The following is a 13,515-nucleotide window of genomic DNA, read 5'->3' as shown; positions in this document are numbered from 1 at the left end:
TTTAATTATGGCGCCATCTATCGACAACTAGAATAAATGTTATAAATGTCACCGACGAAATGTAATCACCGACGTTATTTTTTTTTTCTGTCACATACAATTTAATGCGTTAGAAAGAAATCGAAAAACTGTGGCGCACTGAAAGATGATCACGAGAAAAAGAATATCTATTTTATTAATTAAAACTGTTAAACATCACACGGACTTTTATTACGATTGTCTTTAACGAACCCTACATTACTATCTGACTATTTCGTCAGAAAAGTTTATCATCTTGTGTATAAATAATTGAATTTACTTACTTCCTGTATTGTACGGATTATTAATAATCTGGGCATAGAATCTGCATACTGAAATATTTCCCGTAATAAGTATGGGGACGTTGGAATCCATGCTGGGAAGAATTAATGGGCACATAGCTTTAGTATAAACTTCATCCTGGTCTGTTGTAAATCCATCTGAAATGAATACAATAACATTAGTCTAGTCTCTCTAAAAACAAGACGAATAGCTTAATTGTCTCTACCACTGCCATTGTCTCAAGCTACATTCGCTATGTTTATAATAGATTACAAGATTTCCCGGACATATTGACAAAGACCACGTGAAGTAAACTTACGTGCATAGAAATCGGCCCACTTAAAAATTTGGTCATTTTTGATGTCTCATAATTCCTAAACCTGTTGGCCGATTTAAGTAATTTTTTGGAGCGGCCGTGGGTAACGGCATAAACGCTGGCCTCATACGCCAGTAGACGTGGGTTCGATCCCTGCCAAAGACAAACCATTTTCATTTCCAATAATGACACGAGCCGTCTCACCGTGCCTCGGAGAGTACGTTAAGCCGTCGGTCCCCCTGGGCTAGTGTACATCGACACTAGTTACTTGAAACAGGGTTAAAGATGTAATTGGCGCTGGAACTATCCGAAAGGATCTCCCCGGCAAAAATGCCATACGATATTATATTATAGTAATTTTTTGAACATGTTATAGGCTGATTCTTTAACAATATCACTGTAATAATATTGTTGCTAAACAGGTAAATTTTCATTGTATACCGGGTGTACCAATCAAACTGTGTTTTTTCTCAAAGTTCGCATCACCCTGTGGAATATTCTAGCATTTATAAAATACTGAAATTAAAACCCAACTATAGCCTCAGGTTTTCTTGACATTCTGCTTTTCGATTCATTCGTTTATGTTGGATAATAAAAAAGTTAGGTTCTTTAACAGCTAGACATGTTCTTCATCAATACACGGTGTTTCTAAATAAGTGCGACAAACTTTAAGGGGTAATTCTGCATGAAAAAATAATGACAGTTGGCTTTATAAACGTAAGTCCGCAAATATTTCATTTCCGAGACACAGAATGTTGAATTTTTTCTTACAAACTGACGATTTATTTTATTGCTTTAAAACCGGTTGAGATATGCCAATGATATTTGGTGGGTTTTAAGACGTAGTTATTGCAAATTTTTTGATATACAATTAAGAATTTAATATTCACCATTAGCGCGCATACGTGTAATATGACCGATTATATTACCCGTATGCACGCTAACGGCTAATATAAAATTCTTAATTATTTGTCAAAAAATCCGCAATAACTATCTCTTAAAATCTACCAACATTTGCATATCCCAACTGGTTTTAAAGCAATAAATAAATCGTCAGTTTCTAAGAAAATATTCAACAACCCGTATCTCGGAAACTAAACATTTGCAGACATACGTTTATAAAGCCCACTGTCATTATTTTTGATGCAGAATTACCCCTTCAAGTTTGTCGCACTTATTTAAAAACACCGTGTATTGATGAAGAACATGTCTAAACATGTTAAAGTACCTAACTTTTTTATTATCCCACATAAACGAATGAATAAAAAAAAAGAATGTTAAGAAAACCTGAGGCTATAGTTGGGTTTTAATTTCAGTATTTTATAAATGTTAGAATATTCCACAGGGTGATGCGAACTTTGAAGAAAAACCACAGTTTGATTGGGACACTTGGTATACAATGAAAATTTACCTGTCTACAGTCCGTCCCAACTTGACTTTACAGTATAAGAAATATAGGCAGTGCAGTCCTTATGAGAGTCTTTAGCGCGGTGATGCCTATTTTATCAAAAAGAATTTGTAATCGAATATTATAGAGATTAAATTAAAACTGTCTTAGAAAGGCAATCTACAAGAATTTTAGGATTCATATGCGTAATAACTATAGTACATCAAATAAACTTAAACGCATACGAATCCTAAAATTGTAGACTGTCGTTCTAAAACAGTTTTAATTTAATCTCTCTAATGTTCAATTACAAATTATTTTTGATAAAATTGGCATCACCGCGCTACAAACTCTCATTTTGTATTGCCTATGTTCCCTATACTGTAAAGTCAAGGTGGGACGGACTATAGCAACAATATTATTACAGTGGTATTGTTAAAGAATCAGGCTATAACATATTAAAAAAAAAAACACTGAAATCGGCCAAAACAGGTTAAGGAAATATGAGACATCAAAAATGAACAAACTTTTAAGTGAGCCGATTTCTATGCACGTAAGTTTATATAAAAAGGTTTTAAAATAAAATTACGTCACCAATGTAACAACACTTGCGAGCAAAAAAGTCGACTCAAAAGAAAATTAAGTTATATTTTTTAACTAAGCTGTTTGGCAAGTGTCTATCTACAATATAAAAGTCAATATGTAATGAATATAAAATTAAATTAACATAAAAAATCAAAATGAATACTCCTCTGCGTTGTATTATACTTTCCATTCGAGATCTTAAGGACCTTATTAAGTTTCTGACTGATTCCTGAAGAATCGCTTCCCACTCTTTATCTAATGCATATGGTGGTTGGGGTGGTTGTTACCCCCTATGATGGGGTTGATTAAGTTGAACACTATTTACCAGACATATATTTATTTGCCAACACTAGATATACCAGTAACGAGTTGGTGGACGAAAGTCTATATTCTAACTACATTGATGGTTAAATAATGAATGATCCCTGCATTACTTTCTCCGTATCTATAAATAAAGTCGTAATTGTTTTTATTATGATTGCCGACACCGAATCGACCGTGAAATACTCATAATATCAAAATAGCTGACTAGGGCGTTCTCGAAACGAGTGCCCTACATTGTGAAATCAATGTCTCCTATTTATTTTACTATAGACAATAATGTTTGTGTAAGACTTTTAAAAATTAAATCGATATAGATTAATCTTATTTCTTTTGATGCTAATATAAATCCTGTACATGCAGTTTTTACTGTCACTGTCGCTGGATTACGGGCCCGAACACTGCGTTTGTTGTTATATTGGTGTTGTTATATTATAAGGCCAGTTCATTGTTGTTATATTGGTGTTGGCCAGGTAATCTTTCGTAATCCGCGTTGTGTGATATCGAGCGTTATCATGAAGCCATCGCCTATGTAGTCAACGTAAGGAGCAACATGGTCTTGGAGAATATCCGTAATGTACCGATTCGCTGTCAAACCCCGTCCGCATCCACCACCGGGCACGAACACAAGCTCTGTTTTTGCTTCTAAGATATACCACCCCAAAACATACACGAATCGCCATAGCTAACTGTTTCGGCACTGCAGCACTGGACAAATCGTTTTTCAGGCCTCCGATAAACGCGTTGTCTTCTGTGGTTGCTATACAAGCACATTGGACTCTCATCAGAGAATAAAACTCTGCTCCATTTGCCATGGTCTCAATTGGCGTGTTCTCTAATTAATTAACCTTTCCGGAACTGTGCTATAAAAACTTACGCTGCAGGCCGTGCGGGGCAACTATGTTACCCCACTAAAATACTTTAATAATTCATTTAAATTTTACATTATTGTTTGGAAAGTTATATAATAAGGCACTAGTAACTGAAATAATTTGTTTTTATTATTAAAAAGATTTACATTTTTTTTTATTTTTACCTGTAATTACAATTTGATTTTATTCCTGATTTTTACAGTCAGGGCATAAAAATGTTTTACTTTCTTCTCGATGTATGGTACAAATTGGTTTTCTGCATGTACTACATGATATTTGAGACTTTCTATCATGTGCCCTGGCACAAAAGCTGCATCTTCGACTTGTATATTGTTAAATGTCTCTGGCAGTGGCAGGGGTTTCTGGCACTGTGTGCCCCGAGGAGTTAATTTCAATTTTAGTATAAAATTTAAATTATATTTGATAATTTTTATAAAAAAACGATTTAGTAATATATTTTCTAAGATTACCTGAACGGATAAAAAAAAATAAAAATATTTTGAAAAGTTATAAAGACAAAACCGCATCTGGGGTAACCAAGTTGCCCCGCACGGCCACGGAAAGGTTAAATTAATCCCATTAAAATTCTATTAATAATACCCCTCAAGAAATTCCTTGTGATACGCCCGCGACCGATTCACAAACAACATTGCTCTACACACGCGCGAAAACCTCGTTGGATTGGAACGAAATCGATTTTTCGATTGAGTTGTTAGTTGGGTCAAACTCTTTAAAGTGGACACGCCGCTATTGAGATTTTTAACAAAGAAAACAGGTAAAACAAATAGAAGATTATTACTAATGAAATATTAAAGAAAATAAAGTAAAATAATTATTTAAAAATAAAATACCAAAGATGTGACGTTTGTAACGTTACACACTCCTCTCACCCATCAGAAAAATTTTGAACACAAGTGAGAAATTTTTCTCAAAGAAAACAGGAACGTTACAAACTGAAGTCGATCTTGTTTCTAACTTGCGTTCAATTTGGGCCCTGTGATAGCTTGTCTGGGAGTCAAAGTGGCAACCTTAAGTCTTCTCCTCATTATCCACTGAGTAACGGTGACATCTCGAACATTCCTTCGTTTCAGGTAAGAGGTGCTTAGATAAGAATCGAAAATTATGTTGCAACGTAAGTGAGACTTATGCCTGGTTGCGCCAACAGATCTTAAGCTTAAGGGGCAATCCTAGTGTAAAAGTACGAAATTCATATACTTTTTTTGGGAATTTCTAAAATAAAAAGTACTGTACCAATTGTTTTAAAAATTTACATGAGAATTTATTATAAAAAGAAGTACATGTAAAAAAATGTTCATAAGAAAATATTGAAAATTAAACGATTTATGCGCCATCTATTGGCACCGTGAAAATAAAAACCTGGCTCCACTGCTGCAGTGATTGGAACTAATAGAGATCCTGAAACACAAAATTTCAAAGTGATTATTGAAATATAAGTTATTTCCTATACCATCAACTAGGATTTTTGAAAAATATTAAAATTTGGAAAAATGACGAAATGTTGGATTTTTTATAAATTAGCTAAAACAATTTCAGTTTCAAAATCCGCCAAATTGACATTTTTTATCCGATCAAAAAACCCCTAGTTGATGGTATGGAAAATAACTTATCGTACTTTTACACTAGGATAGCCCCTTAAGACGTGCCTTAAGCTTAAATATAAATGTAAATCCTTAAGCTGAGCTGGGCTAAGCTGAGCTTAAGATATGTTGGTGTAACCAGGCATTAAGTGTGGCCCTATCTTTAAGCTGAGCTGGAGCTTAAGATATGTTGGTGTAACCAGGCATTAAGTGAGACCCTATCTTTAAGCTGAGCTGGAGCTAAGATTTGTTGGTGCAACCAGGCATAAATTGCGTAGAACATTACCATTACAATGTTTGATGCATTCCCTATGACACGCGGAAGTAGTCACATTTTACAACACGTTGCCAATTTGAATACAGTAGAACGTCGATTATCCGAACGTCGATCAACCGAACGACCGCTTATCCGAACTCCCGACTTGTGTTAAAACTCGATTGAAAATGCCTAAACGTAAGTGTATTGTCCTTTCTATGAAAAATAAACAAGAGATTAACAAACGGTTAGAGGGAAGTGAATCTGTAGGCAATTTATCCAATGAATACAAAGTTGGTAGGCTGGTAAGACGGATAAAAAACAAAAGACGGATACAAGTAACTTTATGTTCCGGCTTAATTCTTCTGACGGATCCACAAATCGTAATATAATACAACTTGCCTTAAACACGGATTTAGATGATGCTGTATATAAGCGGTTTACTCAAAAAAGATCCCGGGGAAAACCTATTTCTCCTCCCTAAATCCCAGGGAGTTTTAGCTTTGTTACATATAGTTTATGCTGCCAAACTGACACCGAAAATCAAATTTCATATTTTTTAATCAATTCTGAAATAGGTACTTTGTTAGGCACATGATTAAAAACACGTTACCCAGCCGCTCGTAAACAGGTAGAATTGCTTCGGCAAAAGAAAATTGAAGATTTTTAATGCTTAAAAAATCTTCATTTTGTTGCAAATTTTTTGTTTAATTTCTGTCCTATTTGTCACTAAAGATATACATGGATGAATGTAAAGATGTATGTAAATAAGGCTTTCATTCGCCTATGGATAAATAGTACTGCTATATCAATACAGTTCGATTATCCGAAAAAATCGATTTTCCGAACACCCCTGTCTCCCAATTAGTTCGGATAATCGACGCTCTACTGTAATACAATTATTTTTTGGAAGCTGTAATAATAGACAATATTTTTTTTGCATTGGTCGTTTTAATTCAAAGAAGACAAAATGAAATTAATAAGCACCAATTACAATTCATCTAGTGAGTCGATTTTTTTGCTCGCAAGTGTATAATCGACAACTAAAACTTGCCTTTTCGCGACTGAATATGTTCTAGTTTACAATGTTTTTTGAAACATGTTCCATCTGGTCTGGTAAATCTGCATATTCTCGCTTCGTCAGTCGGATCGTACCCCGTTATTGCTTCGTTAATGTTGTACTGTTCTGCGTCGTCTATATCGTCCACGAATCTTTCCAACTCCATGTTATTAGTATCGCCTAAAAACGAAAAATTTTCGTTCTAATATACTTCAACAAATTCACGCACCACCTTAAAGACGGGTCATTTTTGATGTCTCGAATTTCCTGAACCTGTTGTCCGATTTAAGTGATTTATTGTAATATGTTATAGCCTTATTCTTCGACAACATCGCTGTAATAATATTGTTGCTAGACAGGTAAATTGTCATTTTATGCCAGGTGTACCAATCAAACTGTGATTTATTTCTCAAAGTTCTCGTCACCCTGTGGAATATTCTAGCATTGATAAAATACTGAAATTAAAACCCAACTATAGCCTCATGTTTTCTTAACATTATGTTTTTTTATTCATTCGCTTATGTTGGATAATAAAAAAGTTAAGTCCTTTAACAACTTAGCAATGTTTTCCGTCACTACAGGATGTTTTTAAATAAGTATGACAAATTTTAAGGGGTAATTCTGCGTGAAAAAATAATGACAGTATGCATTATAAACATAATGTCCGTAAATGCTTCGTTTCCTAGATAGGGGGTGTTGAAATTTTGCTTACAAAATAATGATTTATTTATTGCTCTAAACCCGGTTAAAATATGCAAGTGAAATGTGGTCGGTTTTAAGAGGTAGTTATTGGGCATTTTTTGATATACAATTAGGAATTCAATATTCACCATTAACGTGCATACAGGTAATATGATTCTTATGTGTGCCAATGGTGAACATAAAGTTTTTAATTGTATGTCAAAAAATGCATAATAACGCCTCTTAAAACCCACCAAATTTCATTTGTATATCTCAATCGGTTTTTAGAGCAATAAATAAATCGTCAGTTTGCAGTCAGTATGCAGGGTAGATCAACAACAGATGCAATTTTCATTATAAGGCAGTTGATGGAAAAATACAAAAGTAAAGAAACAAACACTCATATGGTATTCATTGATCTTGAGAAAGCATATGATAGAGATTCTCGAGAGATTCTGTGGTGGGCACTCAATAAGAAAGGAGTCCCTGGTGAATATGTAAAGATTGTGAGGGATATGTATGAGGGAGTAACGACTAGTGTTAGGACAGGTGTGGGAGAGACTGATAAATTTCATGTGAAAGTAGGATTGCACCAAGGCTCTGTGCTTAGTCCGTATTTATTCTCATTAGTTTTGGACCAGATAACAGCGAAACTACAGGGTAACATTCCATGATGCTTAATATATGCTGATGATGTCGTGTTAGTAGGAAATAGTGAAAGAGACTTAGAACAAAAACTGGAACAGTGGAGACTGGAACTGGACAAGCTCTGGAGGAAAAAGGTTAAAAAAAAACTTAGTAGGACAAAAACAGAGTATTTGGAATGTTCATTTAAAGATGGAGTTACTACAAATAAAATGGTATCTTTGGATGGAGAAATGATTGTGAAAAGCAATAGTTTTAAGTACCTAGGATCGGTATTACAGTAATGGAGAAATAGATGGAGATACATGCAATAGAATTAGGGCTGGATGGATGAAGTGGAAAGAAGCGAGTGGTGTGTTGTGTGACAGAAAAATTCCAATGAAGCTGAAGGGAAAATTCTATAAAACAGCCATAAGACCGGCTATGATGTACGGAACTGAATGTTGGGCAGTGAAAAAGAAAAAGGAACAACGAATGCATGTGGCGGAAATGAGAATGCTTAGATGGATGAGTGGAGTGACAAAGAAGGATAAAATTAGAAATGAGTATATTAGGGGAAGTCTAGGTGTGGCACCAATTGATGCCAAAATGAGAGAGCATAGGTTAAGATGGTTTGGTCATGTTCAACGTCGAGACGTTAATCACCCAATACGAAGAATAGCTGAAGTGCAGATTCCTGTAAGGAGTAGGAGAGGAAGACCAAAGAAGACCTGGGGGGAGACGATAAGGCAGGACATGTTGGTAAAGGGGATTAACATTGATATGACCCAAGATAGAATTGTGTGAAGAAATGCAATTAGGGAAGCCGACCCCGCATAGGGATAAGGCAAAGAGAATGATGAAATAAATCGTCAGTTTGTAAGAAAAATTTCAACGCCCCCTATCTCGAAAACGAAGCATTTGTGGACATCCGTTTATAAAGCAAACTGTCAATATTTTTTCATGCAGAATGTTTACCTTAAAGTTTGCCATACTTATATAGCGATACGCTTCATTTATTATTTTTTTAATTGCTAATTTTAAATATTAACTTTCTTTTCTAAACGAAAATATTATGGGTCATTTAAAATTCACAAGTGTTTCGTTCCTAAAATACAAAACCAGATTGTATAAAATTAATGTTTTTTCTGGGAAACAAATTCCCCATTAAATAGTTACCTTATCAGACCTTAATAAATCACTTTTGAAATGCATTCGAAGACGCTTCTAAGGGCCAGCCTCTTTATGTCAATAAATTAATAATTTATTAATTATTTATTATTGTTACTAATTTAATTTTGTTGGTTTTTATTGTTGTCATTGTTGTCATTTTTATTATCTTTTGTTATTTGTTATTTTAGGTTAAAATTGGTTATCTTTACTGTTTACCATAATATTTCATTTTTTCTTATACATTTTTTGTAAATTGGCTCTGCCGTTTATTGAATAAATAAATAAATAAATTAGTCTTTAACTTAAAACCACAGACACGTGTTTTCAGTCAGTCGATCCACAACAACGGGTCGATGCACAACCCTCGCTGGGCCAAACAATAACCACCCTTTTAAGAGATATAAACGAAGCACGCTTATGAAAAAACAAAAGATGTAGATCTTTGAAACACACTCAGTGATCAAAAGATCCACAGGTACTGGTTTGGACGACCACTCGTACGAAAACAAACAAATGAAATAGAGAATGCGGAAAAATGCCCTTACGAACAATTCACACATCCACTACTTCGGGCTGGGAAAAATTTTTTGAATAGAATCGAAGATCCAAACACCAGCTCTTAGAAATGTGTTTCGCCCTCTTCAACCTCTATGGGCTCATCGGTGAAGATGAGAGGTTGAATATCTTCAGACACATTCCAATCAAAAAACAACATTCGAGACCTAGACATAGCAGGAACGTAATTTGGATCTTCGATTCTATTCAAAAAATTTTTCCCAGCCCGAAGTAGTGGATGTGTGAATTGTTCGTAAGGGCATTTTTCCGCATTCTCTATTTCATTTGTTTGTTTTCGAAGCACGCTTGTTTACAAAAAAAATAAATAAATATTACTATTCGTTGTTTTTACACTTATTTTAATTTAAGTTAATTGATTCCGTCAACACACCAACGGAACACTTATTTAAAAACATCCTGTATTGATGAAAAACAACATAAGCGAATGAATAAAAAACAAAATGATAGAAAACATGAGGCTATAGTTGGGATTTAATTTCAGTATTTTATAAATGCTAGAATATTCCGCAGGGTGACTCGAACTTTGAGAAAAATCACAGTTTGATTGGTACACCCGGTATACAATGACCATTTACCTGTCTAGCAACAATATTATCACAGCAATATTGTTAAAAAAATCACTTAAATCGGACAACAGGTTTAGAAAATTCGACATTAAAAATTACCAATTTTTAAGGTGGTGCGTTAAATTTCTTGAAGAAGTGTATTAGTCCATTATTCACGGTTGTTGCTGTATATTTTAAAGGACCGCTAAGATTGACATGATATTTAGCAGACACATACAAACATGTCAAAGAAAAAAGTGACATTGTGCCGATGTGAGCTTTTGCCCGGGTGGTAAGTTTCACCCTTTCTCGGGGGTGTCGTGTTGGTCCTTAAGGGACGGGAAAAGTGCCAACTCTCGAACTTAGGAAAAACACTGAATCAACACTATACTTTTATTTAAAGATACAACGTCCATAAGCGTAGGGTTTAAGGAGGTGTTGTTTCACGGGGTGGTCGTTCAGACACCCATATCGAACAATGCTAACTAACTATAATAACAATCCCTACTTAACCCCTACTCGGGCTTTTTATATCTTGCTTTATCTTGGACTTTGAAATTAGATTATATGTGAGTAACGCTTCTTATTCGCAAGGTTACCCAAACAAACTACATCAATTTGCTACATTATCAACCTTTGCTTTGTTTATTATTACAGAAACAACACCTCTTTAACGACCTACTTATGTTTAAATTATATACATTTTAGGATACATATTATATTATAATGTAAGGATTTTCCCTTACTGTACAGGGGTAAAAAAGTAAACGTTTAAAATAAGTCTGGAATTAGATAAACTAACTAATTCTAAGCAATTTTTGGTCTATAGAGTTTTTACACTAAGCGACTAAGCTAATACTTTTTAAGTTATTTGTGAGTGAATACGTTCATTATTTAACAAAAAACCCACGTTTTTAGACGATTTTTTGGTGTGAAACTCACCCCCAAGGCAAAACCACAAAACGGCACAAAAATATCTCTTTTCTTCTTTGACATGTTAGCTATGTGTATTCCAAATTTCATGTCAATCCAAGCGGTTCTTTAAAATTTGGAGGTTTTGGATTATTTTATCGGGAGTGAATGGACTACATATATTGAAAAAAAAAAAGAGTCAAACTTACATTCATCGATAATTTGTACAGCCGCACCATAATCCAATAGAATTTGACTGAGTGTGCTCGTACTTTCCAAATCAACTCGGTATATGTCAACGACGTAAAAATCTCTAAAATTAAAGTTCATTCATGTAAATATTATTATATGTAATTATAAAACCTATTATTATGTATGTCTACTACTGAACCTCCCCGAAAGCATAAAAAAGCTGGGTCTAAACGAACATCTTTACAAAACCATGTAGGCAATCTTTACTCGCAACGGCCAGAAGTGTACGAACATTTTTGGGAGATACACCTGCACACCAAGTCACCTAGGGCTCGATAACATGGAAAGAGTCCCACCAGAGCTCAATCCTTTGGATACCGTAGGTATCTGGGATGAGTCAATTTTCCCCTCAGAGGGAGTGTGAGCCGTATGGCTAAATTTGGAAACAAATAAGGTCAAAGGGGCGAGCCCCTATCATGCCCAAAATCAAAGAAAAATATAATTGATTTTTATATGGATAAACTGCTGATTAGGGGAGTGCAATTAGAACGAAAACATGCAGTGTTTCGGAAAAATTCAAACAAGCTTATATTTTTCTAAAACTTTTTTGAAGTTATACTTCTTTACGGGCGTAATGACGGTGAAATTTTATATGGGAAAACCTAGCGACCGAGCGCATGCGCATTATAACTTTGTTCTGATTGGATGTTCAAATGACATGACAAAAATTATCCAATATGGCAGCTGTGGCACAGCTGTGGGACTGTGCATGGTTTGGTTATAATGTATGCTTGTTGCGTTTTAAAATTTGTAGGAAGAGAAACAACAAACAAAAAGTTAGTTAATGGTTATACTGCCTTTTTAAATAGTTTTCATATTATATTTTTGGACTTGTTTACATAGAAGAGATGATTGTTGCATGCCAATGTGAAAGCTCATCAAACTGTGCCTAGTATGAGTGCCGCAGATCTCGCTTATTCAAAGCTAAAGAATCTTTCACTGATAAGTGTTTTATAAATAGTTGATCAAATTTTGTTATGATATTTGAACATAGCCACTTTGCACGACGCAAGTGATTGCGAAATTTATTAGTCGTTATACGGGCTCCGATACCTACCTTGAACCTACCAAAATACATAAGTAGTATGTAATACTTTTATTTACATAATTTGATTACCATCAAAATTTCTATCAATATTCACCTAATATATTGTCTTCTTACTCTATGTTTTGTTGTATTTTTTCAATTCTAAATCAAAATAATTTGATTTACATAAGTTAAAAATGTCAAAAGGTTAATCTGTTTAGTTAGACGATCTTCGCACATAATGACAAGCTGTCTCTGTGGCGAAGTTTTAATGCGGGTGAATCCCAATACAACGCAAATACCAGCCGCGTGGTAAGTTGGTTCGAATCCCAATAGAAACTTTTATTTTTTTATTTTTTTTATACATTTTATGATTGTAAGTATATTTATTATATAATTTTATTTTCAGAAAATACGTATTTAGTTAAAAAAATTTCCGACAATTAATGTTCAGAAATCATTTGTGGCATTTTTAATGTGTTTTTTGGCACTGTTTTAATAAAAATGTTTGAGAAGTAGTAAGTATAAATTAATTTAATATTTAAATAAAATATAAATAAAAAGTATATTAATTTCGTTTATAATCATATAATAGAAGTATAACTTCTTACGTGCGTACAAAGTACACACACATTATTTTTTGTTAGTTTATATACTCGTTAAAGTAAAAAGTTCTGCTCGCAGATTTGGCCGCTAATTGTTTATTAATTGTTTAAACAATAACAATTGTTTTGTATAAATAATTTTAAAAATATCGTTAAATTCATCATTTTACTTTGATCAAATATGTTTCTATTTTGTTTTTGATTATGCTGAATCCGAATATGGCATTGTAATTTGAAAATTCTTATACAGAAGCTCTTATACACTATGTATGCGTAGCTAGGAACCACATGGAAAACTTTTTTATTATCAATTTTACGAAAAAAAGTTATTCTTCATAAAATGCTCTGGATAGTCAAAAATCTAAAACTCAACCATCAGATATCAAATTTTATCAATTTTATATGAGTTATGTCAAAAATATGAA

The 13,515-nt window shown here is 33.9% G+C and overlaps 1 protein-coding gene across 2 annotated transcripts in view; it reads right to left on the bottom strand.

Annotated features, from left to right (window-relative positions):
• The window catches only part of LOC114325245 (uncharacterized), a 62,234-nt gene that overhangs the window by 24,885 nt on the left and 23,834 nt on the right, over positions 1 to 13,515 (bottom strand). For both annotated transcript variants that reach the window (XM_028273250.2, XM_028273251.2), the window contains 3 exons: positions 11,416 to 11,519; positions 6,690 to 6,875; positions 303 to 458 (listed from right to left, as the gene is read on the bottom strand). In XM_028273250.2, coding sequence (XP_028129051.2) covers positions 303 to 458; positions 6,690 to 6,875; positions 11,416 to 11,519 — 446 coding nt within the window. The remainder of the gene's footprint in view (positions 1 to 302; positions 459 to 6,689; positions 6,876 to 11,415; positions 11,520 to 13,515) is intronic.

The sequence above is a fragment of the Diabrotica virgifera genome, chromosome 7 (assembly GCF_917563875.1).
Source record: "Diabrotica virgifera virgifera chromosome 7, PGI_DIABVI_V3a".
Lineage (NCBI taxonomy): Eukaryota > Metazoa > Arthropoda > Insecta > Coleoptera > Chrysomelidae > Diabrotica > Diabrotica virgifera.
This window is presented reverse-complemented; position numbering and strand designations above follow the sequence as displayed.